The sequence below is a fragment of the Eutrema salsugineum genome, unplaced genomic scaffold, assembly GCF_000478725.1.
Source record: "Eutrema salsugineum unplaced genomic scaffold, Eutsalg1_0 scaffold_2, whole genome shotgun sequence".
Lineage (NCBI taxonomy): Eukaryota > Viridiplantae > Streptophyta > Magnoliopsida > Brassicales > Brassicaceae > Eutrema > Eutrema salsugineum.
In genome coordinates this window covers 13,208,745-13,226,080 of record NW_006256829.1, presented here as the reverse complement: position 1 = coordinate 13,226,080, position 17,336 = coordinate 13,208,745, and the positions used below count along the sequence as shown (strand labels likewise).

The following is a 17,336-nucleotide window of genomic DNA, read 5'->3' as shown; positions in this document are numbered from 1 at the left end:
TTAGATCATGTTCTTGCAGAAGCTAAATTTAAAACCAATGATCGTGTTTACTACAAGCCCACGCACAAAAATGCAGACCAGTTCGTTCACCTTCTACAACATGGATTCTGAAATTTCGGAAAGCTTCCCAGATTTCTCAAAATCAAACAACAAATCGATTGTCGCGAAAACAAAAACGATATGATCACCGGAAAAAACAAGTACTGTAAATCTGAACAGTCAGATTTGACACGGAGACGCACCTGAAGATTTCGAGGTTTTACGGTGGAGACGACAACTGATCCGCCATGGGAGGAGATCCTTTCCCGCGGCGAGGAGAGGAGGAGATAGGTCAGAGTTGACTTTTCCTATCCCAAAACAAAACAATTGGGCTTTTCTTGGATAGGTAGTGGACTCATAGGCCCAAGAAAGACAATCGGCTAACCTGATATACCCATTGAAAAATAATCTATTTAGGAATTCTATAGGATACTAAAGAATTCTTTTGAACAATGAAAAGTTATATAAAAAGAAGAAAAAAAATCTGCCTAGCAGCGAATAAGAGTGATCGAACTGAAACATTTGTTTCTACAGAAAGTAAACAATTAAACGATAAAATGCTTAATTGTTTTACTTACTGTTGCTTAATAGTTATATTTATAGAACACGGTTTTTCATGTATCATATTAATATCTATTTAGGCTATAACCTAGAATTCTAGAAGACATGCTATTCTCGTGACACAAAATTTAAAAGAAAAATGTGTACTCTGCTTGTATAATAGATTTGAATATATATTATATTTTCTAACGTTCAATTCGTTTCTGCAATTATAAGTTGATGTGAGTTTATCAAAATCCTCAACTGAAATTTTTAGGATTTTAGTACCATGTTTTCCTTTTCATTTCAAACCATCAAGAGGTTACAGACGATGTTTATTCCGAGGGCTTTTATTTCTGGAGAGATTTTTACCTCTGTCGATGTTGTATGCATAAAATTTTCTTGATGTCAGATAAACAAATTCTACACTTGTGCCTAAGAGTGAAACTGATATTTTGTTATTTCCAATACAATCTTAAAATTTATTTGTACTCAGGCGCCGTACATCTTCCATTCCAAGTTGTCTTTTGGAGATATTGACTCTTGGGAATACTATATACGAAAGTCGGTTAAAGACCATGAATCAAAACTGTATACGTACTTGTAGTTTTAGCGAACATGACAAAAGCATTTAAGAAAAAAAATGTAAAGTAGTACTAGAAAATACTTAAAATTACAGCCAAATGAGTTTATAAAAAATTTCAGTATCAAACTTTAGATTTGATTTGCCTTGGAACGATCATGCTTGAGCTAGATCGAGATATAATTAAAATGGCTTGACATACACAAATTAGGAATGATCTTCGGAATCAATTCGTTCCATATGATAACGGATATGATTTAATATAATATTATAATTGCTTCATTTATAGTATGATGATAATTGTCTAAAAATGTGTTAGTTTAGGAGACTAGATGCATATTTTTTTAACTCTTATACAAAAGTTGAATGCTCCATTTTGAGAGAATGTATCATAGATTTTGACAATTGTGGAGTAATGTATTTTGTAAGACACTTAATATAACTAAGATCTCCTTCTTGTAATGTAAATGGAGGTATGTTTTTTAAATGGAAAACAAAATAACTCTTTTCCAATTCTTTCTGATGATCAATATTTCTTCAGATATGCTTTGACGCACAATCGGTTTACCAAAAATGTTTCAGGTTGTTTTGAAAGACGACAAAGATCTCAATCTACGTACTTGTCCTATAAGCAAAATTCCATAAGAAAAACTATAACATTTTGTACTAAGTGAATTGTAGCGAAGATACATAGTACGTAAAGGTAGTTTCGAGTAACTTCTCCTTTATTTGGAAAATCCAAAAAAAGAAACAATAAGACGTGTGATGCAAAAGCTGCAAGAGATCTCTTGCCCCTTGGTTTGCATTTAGGGCTTGGACGGTGATTTGCAGCTTAGATAGCTGTCATACGACCACGTGGATTTACATGTTTTTTTTTTAGATAAATTTCTCATTCCCCCTCCCCCTCCCCCCTAAATTTAATGTTATCTTAAATTATTTTGTAAAATGTTTGCAGATTGTTAGTTGACTGTAGTAGACATGAAAGGACCGATTTATTAGAAAAATACAGAAGTTTTTAGCTTCTGTAATTATGGACGGATATATAATTGTTATCCTGTGCTCTAAATTAGTATTTTCTAGCTTTTCAATATAAAAGGTTTTAGAGGACGGTGTAAAAATAAAAAAAATTGTTAATCGTTATTTGATTTTGAAGCTCTGTTGAAACTTTAAATTTATTTGACTTTTGAACAGTTTGTAATTTTTACATTTTTATAATTCTTGGTTGATTTGTAATTTGTAACTTTAAAGTCTGTAAATTGTTGACTTTTGATGTATTTTTTTTTTTTGCTTTTTTTTGTTTTTCCCATTAGACAATTTACACATTTCTACTGCTGGTTTTATAAACTATCAAGATTTTGACTCAACTTAACCTCAAAACAGCTATTAGGATATTGATCTGCATTTTTCATCAGCTTCATCCCATGCAGTTTAAATTCAATACTTTGTAAATCCTGTGTCTCTTAATTATTTATTGAAATAAACATTACATGATTCCTTTTATCATGTATGAGCTGTATCCATCACTTGTTTTTCATTTTTTAAAAAGAAAAAAAATTCTGTTAGCATAATATTTGTACAGTATATCGCCGTTTTTCTTCATTTGTAGGAAACCAGTTAAAGAATAAAAGCCATATAGCCTTGATGGACTTTAACTGGCATAGCAATGCCACGTGTTTCATTGGTACAAGTCGCAACACCTGAGGAGTCGAGAAGTTGTAGATGATCAGCATGTGTAGTGTAGCACTGAAAAAGAGTTACGAGACGAGTATTGACGACCCGTCAACTTTTTTCTCCGACGATATCTCCAACTTTATGATTTTCCTATGATTCGGTTTAAGTATAGTTTTTGTAGAAATTATTTACTCGAGATTTGGAACGATCAGTAAATGTACCCCAAGATTTAGTATAATATGATCAACAAACAAAAACATTTTAAATTTAATAATATGTATTCATGAAAAACTAACAAAAATTAATTATTTTATTAAAACCATAAAGATGATTAAAATAAAATAAAAAAATTGGTATAAAAAATATTTTAAAATATTTTGTTGAACGTTCATAGTTTTTTATTGTGACTTTCATTTTAGATTTATAATTAAAAAAAATTTTAATTTTTTTTTTGAAGTTATCATTAATTTTTCGTTCTCTAAAATTTTCTTCATGTTTTACAAAAATTGTTTTTCACTGTCAATAATATTTATTTTTATGCAAATATAGACATATAATTTTAATATCAGAGTCTAGATAATTAAACAATTTATTTGATAGTTTGATACTATGTTAATTATTAAGCTTCATTTCTAGCTAGTTATATTTGTATACATTAAGTTTATACATTATTGTAAGTTATTATTTTCTTTAGCTAGAAATCTCTTCTTTTTTTGTTGGAATTATTTTCTATTTTTATCGGTTTTTATCTTTCACGCAATCGTGAACACAAAATTATTATTTCAAAACGTAGATCAATAATCCATCTGTTAGCTTTACTATCATGCATGTTAAAAATTTAAATCTGAATTAATTAATTTTTTGTTACATTATTTTATAAATAAATTTATTTTATTTCATATAATGCATATTATTTTTAGCGAGATCTTGATAGGATTTTATTATAACAGTTTCGCCATCAATTTTGAGTAATATTCTGTTGATTTTGAAATATAAAACTTCATCTATAAAAAATACATGAATTATTTTGGTATATCAGTCTTTTTTTAATTAGTTATGTTCAAAATCAAGGAAAACTCAAAACAGGAAGCGGTTTATGAAAACCGAAGGCGTTTCCACGTGGATAACAACTTAACACCTGATCCTAACACGCGAATGGACCTACCAACCGACACGTGTCCCAACTTCCTCGTAAGCTCTCGTTTTCAAAAGCTAACCCTCTCTCTCCTTCTCTCTCTCGTTCCCATGTATATAAGTGCTCACTGATCCACGGAGACGATGTTGAGATCATCGAAACGCACTTCCGTCGACATTAATTACAACTGGATCACACTTCTCTGATGACCGAAATCTACCGAACAATTTCCACCGCACGAAGAGAAGACGTTTCGCCGACTAAATGCCGTGAGCGCCGTCGACGGAGAATCGAGATGCGGAGGCAAGCGGCGGTTTTCGGCGATCCAAGCTCGTCCTCATCGTCTAAGAACCGAGAGGTTTACTCAACCTTTATTCCTATCAGGAAACAACCACGGAGGACGACTATGGCGGAGATCGGCGGTCTTCCGGCGGATATCGGAGGTTCCCATCCGTCTCCGAGTTCGTCTCACAGGAAATCGGAAACTCCGGTGTTGAAGGGAGAAGAAACAGACCACGAGCCGATGTACGGAATTGTTTCGGTTATGGGAAGATCCCGTAAAATGGAAGATACGGTTACTGTTAAACCAAATTTGTGTAAACCGGAGATTAACCGGCAAAAACCGGTTCATTTCTTCGCTGTGTACGATGGCCATGGCGGTTCTCAGGTAAAATAAAAAACAAAAAAAAGACAATTCCGATGCTAAACCGCTTGGAAACAATTTAAAATATATTTAATTTTCATCAGGGGCGTTTTGGTCATTTTAACAGGTATCGACATTGTGCAGCACGACGATGCACACATTAGTCAAGGAGGAGCTGGAGAAACCAGAAGATGAGGAAGGAGCAAACGAAAACGACGTCGTGGTGGAGAAGAAATGGCGGGAAGTGATGAAGAGGAGTTTCGAGAAGATGGATGAGGTGGCAACGAGCACGTGCGTTTGCGGGACGACCAACGTGTCATTTTGCAGCTGCGATCCGAGGGAAACCGCCGCGATGTCGGGTTCCACGGCGGTTACGGCGGTTCTGACACAAGATCACATAGTCGTAGCCAATACCGGTGACTCACGTGCGGTGTTGTGTAGAAATGGAGTGGCTATTCCTTTGAGTAATGATCATAAGGTGTGATTTAATTAAGGTTATTAGTTCGAATCTTTTGGTTTGGTACGTCACTGGTTTAGCTCGTACCGGGAACATTTGGAGGATTTTCAATTGGTTGAGTTTTTATGTAGCCGGATAGACCAGACGAGCGCGCGAGGATTGAAGCAGGTGGTGGTCGAGTTTTGGTAGTGGATGGAGCTAGAGTTGAAGGGATTCTAGCCACGTCTAGGGCCATAGGTAAATATTTTTCTTAATCCTTAAAAAATCTTTTGAAAATTGTGAGACAGAGTCGAAGTTGGTAAAGGAGCTACAATGAAACCAACGTTACTATGAATTGGTTTGATATAGATTTTTTTTTTTAAAATCTTCTGATATAGATTTTTTTTTTCTTTAAAAGCTTTTGATATAGATTTTTTTTTTCATAAAGATTGGTATGGGGCGAGTTTTTTTTTTTAAAAAAAAAATTTGATTTTTTTTTTTGGTGCGAGTTTTTTTTTTAATGATATACTTTCATTTCATTTTATATGTTCTATAATTTTTATTCTTCTAAAAAAGATGTACTCCACTCGTTCTAGGTTTAGTATCGTTTTGGGAAAAAATGTTTAGCCTATTATGCATAAATTTAGCCCACCTTTTTAATTGAAAAACTTAAATAATAGGGAGAAAGTTGAAATATTGATTCATCATCTGTGTCTTTATGAAACAAACTTGAAAACCAACACTGATTATGATCGGAGGAGTGAGTGATGATCACAATTATGATGTAAAATAATTAATTATTTCAGTTTTAAAACTCACTTATACTAAAATTTTGTATTATTATTTGCATCATTAAATAGAAAATAGCATAATAAGATTTTCATAAAAGAAAAATAGGGGCATTCAGACAAATCATCTCATAACTTAGAACGGAATAAGTATATCCTAAAATTCAAAGAAACTTAAGTTTGTTTTGTTCAGTGCTTCATTATTTGACCAACTTTAAATTTATTTTATTTTTTGGATTGTTTTTTCTTTTTCAGTATTTGACCAAACATCAGCTTTTGTATGAGCAAATCGTTCCTAATTTGTTGTGTTACAATCCACTATTCCACTGGACAGGGGATAGGTATCTAAAGCCAATGGTAGCATGGGAACCAGAAGTAACATTCATGAGAAGGGAATCTGGAGATGAATGCTTGATATTAGCGAGCGATGGGCTTTGGGACGTGCTCTCGAGTCAACTAGCTTGCGACATAGCTACGTTTTGTCTCCGCGAAAATGCTCCTGCTCCCTCGAGCCTTGATTTAAACAGAACGGCTCAAGAAGACGACGACAACAGAGGAGGATCAGAACTACATAATCCTTCAAGGAGTGTATTAGCTGCAACGTTGCTTACGCGGTTGGCTTTGGGTAGACAAAGCAGTGACAATATAAGTGTGATTGTCATTGATCTCAAGAATAGCTCTCAATAGCACTCGTTTTTTTTTTTCGGTTGGTTATAATGGCAAGGAATAAGAAATGTTGATTTAGCGATGAGCCTTGATTTGTTATAGGGTTTAGCGCTTGTCTCTTTTGTTTTGTTATGAATTGGGGCTACGAAAACATTGACAGCGGCGAATGTGAAAAGAATAAGAGAGTGGTTTGGATTTTGGACATGGGCTATAACAAAACAAAAGATTTTCAATGTTTATTAAGTGTGGATGCTTCAAGCGCTTCAAAAAAAATTGTGATTGCTCTACGCTATATATAGTCTTTTTTGGAGGGTTTCTTGATGAAGACGCAAGTAACCCTAAAAGCCTAGTAAACACAGCCGCCTCCTCCGAAAAAACAAAAACTGATGACGAACCCTCCTCCTCCTTCTCCATCGTTTTCCTCTGTTCCAGACGAAATAATTGCTAATTGCTTAGCTCGTCTCTCCAAATCTCACTACCGTTCTCTTAGCTCAGTCTCCAAGAGCTTCCACTTTCTCCTTTTTTCCTCCGGTGATCTACGCGGCTCGATCCCAGATCGGAGCGACAGAGCCTCACCTCTATATATGTCTACGGTTACCGAGGGACACCCATCATTGCTGGTTCAATCTCATGAATCCTGATCAAACCCTAATCAGCAACTGCGGTGAGATTAAGAGTGAGTTGAGCTTAGTACCGGTAAAACAAAAACTCTCTTCCTCCTCCTATGCTTATGCTCCGTCAAACGCAACCATTGTAGCCGTTGGTTCCGAAATCTACCAAATCGGCAAAAGCAAAGAGGACAAGCGTCGTTCCAGAGCCGTTCCTGTGCTTGATTGTCGGAGTCACACTCTGCGTCGTGCTCCTAAGATGACGGTGGCAAGGAAAGGCGCAAAGTCTTGTTTTGTAGACGGGAAGATATATGTGATTGGAGGATGCAGGAAGAGAGAGGAACCCATGCCTGTTCTTTTCTTTGCCGCTGCGGCTGCGACTGCGACAACGGAAAATAGTTACAATGAAGACAACAATTTGCCGCAGGTGTGCTCGCGACGTCTCTGGTGGCCGCTGAAATTCCCAGCGTCACTTTTTAGATGAAGCGGTCACTACAGCAGCATCTCCTTTCTCTGACAGCACCTTCATTATCGTCGTTTTGTTTTCTTATTTGTATTTTGTCGCAGCCGCAGCCGCAGCGACAAAGAGAAGAACAGACCCAAAGACTCAGACTTGGAAGCTATTGCCTAGCAACTAGTGGTTATGGATTCCATCTGAAACACAAAGTTGTAGTTTTTGGAGCAAGGCTATACGTTGTCACCAAGAAGAACAAGTATGTCTATGATCCCAAGGAAAGAAGATGGCTTTTAGAGATGGGTTTGGTGGGTCTAGAACGTCTAGTAGTATCAGGTAATAGACATTGGTGCGTTATAGAAAATGTATTGTTTAGTCATTATTGCGGTGAGTTTTTGTGGTATGAATGGAGCCGTGGAGAGTGGTTAATGGTTGAGGGTTTGGGAGATCTGTACACGAAGCGTGCTGATAAGTACCGCACGGTTCAATTAGTTAACCATGGTGGGAAACTGGTAATTATATGGCACGAGTGGATTGACATTGTATGGAGGCAGAATAATGGGTTTGAGCGTCGTCTTGGCATCAAAGGAAAGAGAACTTGTTGTGCGGTGATTAGCTTGAAGAACCGTCTGAGCTCTTCTGGATCGGAGGAGGTTTGGGGGGAGATTGAACGGTTGAATGTTGTTGTGCCTACAGTTCCCAACTCATACGATGTCTTGAGCTGTCTATCAGTCTCGCTTTAATTATCATCGAATGTGGAAAATCATCTCTTGCTGTCAACATTTCTAATTTATGTTGCGATTGTTGTTTCACTTTGAGTTTTCTTTCACTTTGTTTTGTAAGATCTCTTTTTAATATATGTTGATGATGATGGTGATGATGATGATGACTGATGGCAAAGGCAAAGGCAATGAGGCAACCATAACAATCAAACATACCGATAATAACCAGAAATGATTCAAGCCGTTTTGTAAGAGATGAATGACCTGTTATAGCTTACAAATGTTGTTAACGTGTTTGCGCCAATATGTATTAGGCAAGTATGAGAGACATGTTATTTTGAGATTGGGTCAAGTGACAAAATTACATAATTATCCACATTGAGATCAATAAAAGTGTCAGTATTGTATGGGATCAGTAGAATTCGTACAAAATTGACATGTAAACTGATCAGTCAACGCTGCAATTGTTAGTGTTACGGTAAGGCTAAAGCAGAGACAGTCCCTAAAGCTCCTGTGTCAATACCGAACCCGGCTACTAGCAGAAATTCAAGTTGACAAAAAGGAGATCAAATTTCTTTTTTGTCAACAAGAGCTCTTAGAGAACCTTAGGCTTTTATATATTATTAGCGAGTTGACAAAAGAAAAAGACCACATCTTTTTGAGCGAATTGTGAATTCAAGTAGAGATAGAGATCTCCAGACACCTAACTAAAATAAAATAAAATCAAAGCTCGAATATAGATCAAACACATACAAACGGAAATAGAAAAAAACAAAGATAAATTATATAAAAAAAAAGACGTTACAAAACAGCTTGGCATAAGCATGATGCTTCAAGGTTATATGGTGGTTTTAGCAATAAAATAAGACTTAACTTGAAATTATGTGTACTCTTATTTGTGTTGGCTGTGTGTTTGTGCGACAATTTTGAATTTGGCATGTTTGTGTACTAAATGGATAAAATATGTAGTGCTTTGGGTTGTCTGGTCTTGACATCGGAGTCAATGTGTTGTTTAGTTTTCTAAAAGTATTTGAATAAAACTATTATTTTCCGGAAGGAAGGATTTTAAGGTTTTTCAATTCGTGGAAAGTCTTAGAATATTCTATTTTGGAATATAGGTTGGATTTGCTTACAAGTAGATAAGACGACGATGTTCTTAGAAGTTAAATGTTGAAGACGGAATTTATTGTTTCCTTATTCAGTTATAAAAGCGTTACAATGGTGGCTATAGAGAATATTCTTAGCCGAAGGATAGATTGTCAAAAGCTTCCGAAAAATAATTAAAAGGACTAAATTGAAACCAAAGAACACATCAAAACTTTAAAATAAAGTAGACTGAATCATGAAGTGTATTTAGTGGTTTATGATAATAGTGTTGCTCTGTTGATATGTCGATTGGATTAAACAAACGCAGAGAAAACACTTCTGCGAACACACAGATTGGGAATCAAGAATTGTCTTTGAAGTTAAAACGCGTGAGTTGGAGAATGTTCATAAGAATAATTCTCATCTCTTTTTGTCCTTTTCTTTTTGGGTCATTTTCTGAGCCAAGAATCGTCTCAGTGTTTGTGTCGCACTTTTCTTTGAATCATAATTGTGTTTGTGGGCCTTGTAGCTTCTCTCTACGTTTTGTTTTGTTTCAAGAGACTTGGACCACACAAAAAAGTGAAAATCAAGAATCTTGTTTTTCTCTTTTGTAATTTGTTTAATTTTGAGGTAAGAATCAAGAATCCTGTTTCTTCTTTTGTAGTTTGTTTAATTTTGTACTTAAAAAGGGAGTAAAGCAGATGATAAACTCAAACTACCAAATCAGAAAATCTACTAAATTTCCCTCCTTACTTAACCTTCCTGGTTTAGTCCTTTTCCCCAAATTATTACCCAATTATTAATGACATGAAGACATGGTTATTTTTATTTACCATCTAGTTTATATTTATTATAAAAATGGGCGTGGATTTAGTAAGTCCCTTACCTGAATGTCAAAAGTTATTCTGAACTCAACAACTAAAGCAACAGATTGTCAAAGGAAATTCTAAACTAATAACTTTTTTTTGGAACAATTTCGAACTAATCACTTTTGTGATCTAATTAGCTACCTAACGAACGAGAGACAGTATGGTTAACCTAAATCAAATATAGGCTAAGAAATTTTACGGATATAACTTTTTATTTGGGGGCAAAACGGTTGTAATTTAAAAGTCAAAATCTAAACATTATTTGTGATTGGTTTTGATTTCATCTCCTACAGTTTTTAGTAGTATAATCTTTTGATTTATGATTGTTGGTAACAACTAAAAAATCATAAATACTCCCTCAGTTTTAAACTGGTACAAGTTCTAATTTTTATTTTGTTTCATAATACGATTTCATATGGATACTTCTTACCATAGTTCTTACTTCTTTTTTTTTTTTTTAGATAGTTCTTACTTCTTCGTTCACTCTTACTACATTTAATTAACAAAATAAGACTTTAGTTAAAATTAATATAAGCAATAATCTTATATTATTAATTTATAACGACACATTAAAAAAGAGCTTTAGATCATGTGTATTTTACAAATGTATCATGCTGAGGTGTCAAGCTCAGAGAGCTTATCAAGCTCAGAGAACTTATTAAGGATTTTTTGAAAAAATATTTATGTTACTAGAATAATTACAATCAATGCCACTCATATTAATTTGGTTAAAAAATCAAGGGAAAATTGTTTTTATAATGTTAATTGAATTAACATTTGTCCCCTTAATGTTTTCTAAAAATTTGTCTCTTTAATATTTAATTTAAATTTAATCCAATTATACACTTTAATTATGAATTAATAAATTAATTAATTTTTTAATAATGTTTTATTAATTAAAAAAAATACAAGTAGACAAGACTTTCTACTAAAGCATAAAAAAAAACTTTCTAAACCCAATACTTTTTCTTCACCGTGTCTCCATACTCTTCTCCAATTATAGTCACCACCAGAAAAACAATTTCCGGTAAGTAAAAACTTATTTGTTCTTTCTCCTCCTCCGCTTGGTCGTTTGATTCAACAGCGACTAATCTAGCTTATTTTTCTGCATCAGCCATAAAAATCCACTTCTTATCTGTCTCCGATTTCCATAAACCACAAATCACATAGATATGTAACATATTTGAAGCAGAAGATATGTAAACTTAGAAAAAATCTGCTTGATCAATGTAAAAGAAGAAGAAGAGAACGATGACAGCCAAAAAAAAAGAAAAAAAATGTCAAAATCTGATAAAAAAAACGTGGATTTTTTTTAAAAAAAAATATTTTCGAAATTTTTTAGATCTGGGAGTTAACTAATTTTCCTAGATTTTCTCAGATTTTGGTAGAAGATGTATTCTACGTTAATGTAGAATGAAGTCAATAGGTAGAAGAACCGTTTTACAATAACGTAGAACCTGGTCTAACAAGTTGAAGATGTATTCTACCAATATGTAGAATATAGTCTATCTAGTAGAACTTGTAATCTATCAATCGGTAGAATATATAAAGACCTATAGAAAATGACTTTTACAGATTAGTAGAATATGTGAAGAACGATAGAAATAGGATTTTACGTGAACGTAGAACATAGAACATGTATTCTACCAAACATAGAACAAAATTTTAAAATATTTTTAAAATATTTTTTTCCATAAATGATATCTAAAAATATTTTGAATTCCTTTTTAGGTATTTTCGAAAAATTTAAAATATAATTTCAAATTTATTTTTAATTATAACTGCTATAACTGATTTAAAAGGGAAACTATGTCAAAAAGTGACAAAAAAATAAAAAACATTAAGGAGACAAATGTTAATTCAATTGACATTATAAAAGCAATTCTCCTAAAAATCAAATATATCTTATTAAACTAATCATTAAAAGTAATTGTTCAAAAAAATATTTTTTATATAATTAAACAAACGAAAAATTAGTAAATAATTTTCAAATATATTTATTAACCAATCAAATGGAAAAAAGATTTAAGATTTAATTATCTCATATTAATTGTTTTTTTATATTCAAGCTTTATTTAATAATATAATATAAAATATTTTTAAATCATTATATTTCTTTTATTCTCTTTGTTTATTTTTTCTGAATCAATTAATACACTAAACATATAATAAATTTATATCTTATGCATATGCGATAATATGAATTTTGACAAACAAAACAAAATGTTCACTAAATTTTTTATTTAATAAAAATATATCATTTTCTGTTAAAATATTAACTATACAATTACATTCATATTAAAAAAAAAGATGAAAATTAATAAGAAAATCTTCTACATCATATTATATATTTGTAATTACAATACTAATACAAAATCATATTAGTACTAATCATAATACTATTAGCATACATATAAAATCAATTAAACTATTTATTTTTAAATAAAATAAATCATGTTAAATAAAATATTTTATAGATACTTCACGCGGCGCATGACACAAGAGCTATTTGTTTATGATTGAAAAATATTTAACTAAAACTATGCATTCAATATTTCTATAGATTATTTTATGATTTTTATACTTTTAAAAAAATCATTGTAGTATAACAATTTTAAAAAATATTCAAGACAAAAACAAAAATTTTATTTTTTGCAAAAATATCAGTTACAATTTTTTTTCAAATATAATACAGATAGAATTTGGTTGTTACCTAATATAGTTATCAGATTATTATTTTCTGATTTTTATACTTTTAGAAAAATCATTGTAGTATAACCATTTTAAAAAATATTCAAGACAAAAACAAAAATTTATTTTTTGCAAAAATATCAGTTACAAATTTTTCAAAAAGTCAATTTGCTAGAAAAACCAAAACGTGGTCAAAATTAGCTAAATATGAAAGAGAAAATGTAAAACTCCATCTACAGTGTTTGGTCGGTATGTTAATTACATTCTAACCCTTCTTTGTTTTTTTATTATTTATTAACTTAATTTTCGTCACGAGATGTTTTTCTCTCTCATCTAGTTAATATATAAGTTATACAATTACATAACTTGTTAACAAACTACATATGTATATATATAGCCAATACAGTTACATAACTTGTTAACAAAGTACATATTTTATTAGCATGGTAAGTTTATACATTTTTAACATACTCCAACGTGATCGGACACTAGAAATCCGCCAAGATATTTGCGTCTGACAACGACTTATAGTGGTCGAAATCAAGATTCAGTGACAGCGTTGAAGGATCGTGTTGAAGGCATCACGCAGATTGAATAACAAACGAATTTGATGAGAGATGCGGCGGAGAATTTGGATCTCTCGTCGATCTGATCACGTGTTTGATCCTCCAACCTCTGTATTTCTTCCGTCAAACTAGTGGAATCTATAAAACCTAAATCGCTGAAAATCTCAGTTAGCTTCGATTGATCTGGTAATTAAGATCTGATGCTTGATTCTGGTGACTGTGTCCGTCACTTTATGACAGAGAGCTTCGTCGCAAAGATCAATGAACTAAAACAAGTTATGGATCAATATCCCGTTAGATTATGGTAACAAGTTACATGTTATTGTATCATGTTAAAATTTATTGTATCAAGTAAATATGTAAATGTACTGCTAACACTTGTTTTAACATGGTAACTTAATCATTGTTGGTTAACTTACATGTTATCTATAAGTGTTTACATGTTATTATACGATTTAAACATTTTGATATAGCTCTAATTTTTTATTTCACAAGATAAGTAAAATTGTAAATCATCAACCTTTAGATTAACTTATTATATTCATCAGAAAACATTGATTCTATATTTCATCTTCAATCTCAGAAACCACAATATATGAACAATAGTCACCAATAATAACCAGAAATCAAAATCATAATCAAAATCGTCACTTTTGATTTGTTTTCATCAAGGACTTTTAAAATAGTTGAAATGGTTTTCGATTTCTGGTACGAGTTCACCCTTTCACCAATCGGCTCTTGCCTGGCAGCGAAGAACCTCTCGGAGAAATTCAGATTCGACATCTACAGAAATGTTAACACGCAATCGATGAAATTAGATGTGAAAACTGTATAATAGAAATAAAAAAGTTACGGGATTTCGATTTCTGGTACGAGTTCACCCTTTTACCAATCGGCTCTTGCCCGGCAGCGAAGAACCTCCCGGAGAAATTCAGATTCGACATCTACAGAAATGTTAACACGCAATCGATGAAATTAGATGTGAAAACTGTATAATAGAAATAAAAAGTTACGGGATTTAGATACTTACTGATTTATAAAGGATGAGAGATGCAGCAGAGGAGATTGTATATAAGGGTCTAGGCGGAAAGATAATGTACGGGCATTAGTGTATTTAAAAAAAAGTAACTGTGCACTTTCCCATTTAGCTAAATATGAATAGTAACAAGGTTATCTAGTACAAATTCTTTTTTTTCAAATATAATACAGATGGAATTTGGTTGTTACCTAATATAGTTATCAGATATATTTTACATTTATTTCTGTTTATTATTGATTATTTTTTTTTTTTTAAATCAAAATTTTGAATATCTATATATAACAATTTGGAATCCCTACGATTATCCTCTATATAATAAGAAATGATTTCTATAACATTTTACTCATCATTTAAAAAAAAAAAACCTATTATAATTTTTGTTTTCCATAACTATTTTTTTTCCAACTCAACCTCTGATTTAAAACTTTTGAAGAATATTTTAAAATAAAGGTGAATATCATAAGACTTTGCAAAAAAATATCAAGTTGTTGTTGGTTTAATAATTGAGAGTGGTTTAATCGACTCAAAAGTTAATTATTTGTTTCATTTACTTTTATCATTCCTTTTATTTGTGCTAAGGGGAGAGGGTGTTATTGTGAATTAGATTTAAAAAGATTTTGGTTAAATTTAAAAGTTATGAGATTAGTCAAATCTTCAAGAGTTTTTTTTGGATTTGTAAAATTTGCAGAGAGTTTTGTGGATTTAAACAATTTATAAAATATTTTTACTATGACATATTTTGAAAATCTAAGGCATATATGTAGTATTTTGAAAATTTTGATTTATGAGTTAAATTGTAAAGAATCTTTATCGCAATAACACTAGATTATAATAGAATTATAGAATCACTAAAATACTTTTTGAATAACAATAAATTTTGATTAGCTTATAAAAAAATTCAAACTAATAACAATGGATTTTTAAAAAATGTTATAATCTGTTTACGAATAACAGTAGAAACTATTTATAATGTAAAAATTCACAAACCAATAACCATTAAATCTTAAACTCTAAAAATCTTTATAAATCAACGTCATAAGTTTTTCATATGTAGTTTCTTTTCATTACTGTTAAAGTTAATTTAATTATTCTAATATTAAAATACACTATATAACATTATATATTATAATTTTATTTTTATACTGTTATCAACATAATTTATTTTTATATAACAATATAGTTTATACTAATATAATATATATATTTTTAGAATTTTAAGTTTTTATTGTCTATATTTTTATCTCAATCTGAATATTATAAAAAAGTTTATAAATATCTCACTCCGTGCAAGGTGCGAGTTACTACCTAGTAAGTTTGTAATTTGCAAATAATATTTTCAATATGTAGAAAAACATTTATTATGTCTAAGGTGATTAAGGTGATTAACAAAAACCATGACTCAAAGTGTCAAAGATTTCGTAAGTATATAAAAAGTAAGGTTTCACGTCAGGTCACTTTAAAAAAATCAAATAAAAGATTTACGCATACATCACTAATCCTCAGATCGTTGTCAAAAAAAAAAAAAAAATCCTCAGATCATTCGTAGCAACATTTTAAACACGTTTATGGTAGATAATGGAACTAGCTAGAGTATACGAAACAAAAACTAAGATTTGAGTAATTCACATCAAAATCTTTGAACAAAGTATACTAATCCAAATCATCTCCAAACACATATATTTATGTGCACTCCTTATATTCAGCATCCGAACAAAACAATTTCGTCTGTCTGCACCATCATAGAATGAAAATTCCACATACATTTTTGTTGTTAACATACTGTTACTATTTTACTCAAGAAAGACTCGCTTAATCTTTTTTCATCATGTTCTCGTTTAACATACTATTTTATTACAGTTTTTTTTTTCAGAATAGTACTGTTGTTTTTTTTTTGTCAGCCTTTTAAAAAATATTTCCTGATTGGTAATTCAATTCGGAAGAACAGTAGTGTTGTTTATTACCACCCTTTAAAAAAGTTTGTCGACACAAATGAATCACTTGATGAGCTATCTTCCGCATGAATGGTAAATAGTTAAAGAAGCTAATGTTGTAGTTGCAAAGACTTTCTTCGAATTTTTGTTGTTGTTGGTTGATTTTATTTAAAAAAAATAAAATTCATGTAAGCGAGTGGATAAAAATAAGTCATGTGGAATCATAGCATTTCTCTTTCCATCATAACTCAGTTTGTTTCTACACAAATTATTCGGTTTCTACACAAATAATCTGTTTTATACAAGTTATTCAGCTTATAATCATCACATATATACATATTTTTTAAACTTTTTTTTTGAACGGCACATATATTTAAACCAGTAGTCAAAATTAATGAGATAGCAACCTCTTTCTAGAAACATTGTTTAGTTGTTGATTAAAGTCGTAAAATTTGTATTGTAGTAGAATAAAATAAATTATTCATCTAAGAATATACCAATCGCAGATGGTCATAGAGCATTTTATTATTATTTTTATTAAAATTATATTCTTACATATAGTCGCAGATGGCCTATCCATCATCCTTAATGACCCATGTGAAATGATATTTGTTTAATTATACGTTCTCATTACTTTAAGTTTCATATAAACACCAATGAGAATAATACATATGTGATATGTAACTTAAGCACTAGACATTAATTAAAATTATTTTAGTAAAAAATTTACAGAGTGTCAACCGTCAAACATTAATAATAGTCTATGCGTGATGTAACTAAAATACAAATATCATTAAATGTAAGAAAAGTCACATTAACTACAGTGTGACCACAAAAAATTTCGTAACAGCTCATCTTTGAGAGCGTAA

At 31.3% G+C, this 17,336-nt stretch overlaps 1 protein-coding gene and 1 pseudogene across 1 annotated transcript; both read left to right on the top strand.

Moving 5' to 3' along the window:
* The first annotated feature begins 4,173 nt into the window (after nt 1–4,173).
* Nucleotides 4,174–6,681, top strand: LOC18018886 (probable protein phosphatase 2C 75). Its single transcript, XM_006401853.2, has 4 exons — nt 4,174–4,635; nt 4,739–5,089; nt 5,200–5,305; nt 6,170–6,681. Exons 1-4 carry the CDS (start codon nt 4,174–4,176, stop codon nt 6,520–6,522), a joined length of 1,272 nt encoding a protein of 423 aa, XP_006401916.1. The 3' UTR covers nt 6,523–6,681.
* LOC18018885 lies at nt 6,633–8,306 on the top strand (annotated as a pseudogene).
* Nucleotides 8,307–17,336: the final 9,030 nt, after the last annotated feature.

Bases quoted from the DNA above. Each gene is read 5' to 3' on its own strand.
- LOC18018886 (XM_006401853.2), top strand. From the start codon at position 4,174: ATGACCGAAATCTACCGAACAATTTCCACCGCACGAAGAGAAGACGTT. The intron at 4,636-4,738 runs GTAAAATAAAAA...TCATTTTAACAG, and splicing joins ATGGCCATGGCGGTTCTCAG to GTATCGACATTGTGCAGCAC. The intron at 5,306-6,169 runs GTAAATATTTTT...TCCACTGGACAG, and splicing joins AGCCACGTCTAGGGCCATAG to GGGATAGGTATCTAAAGCCA.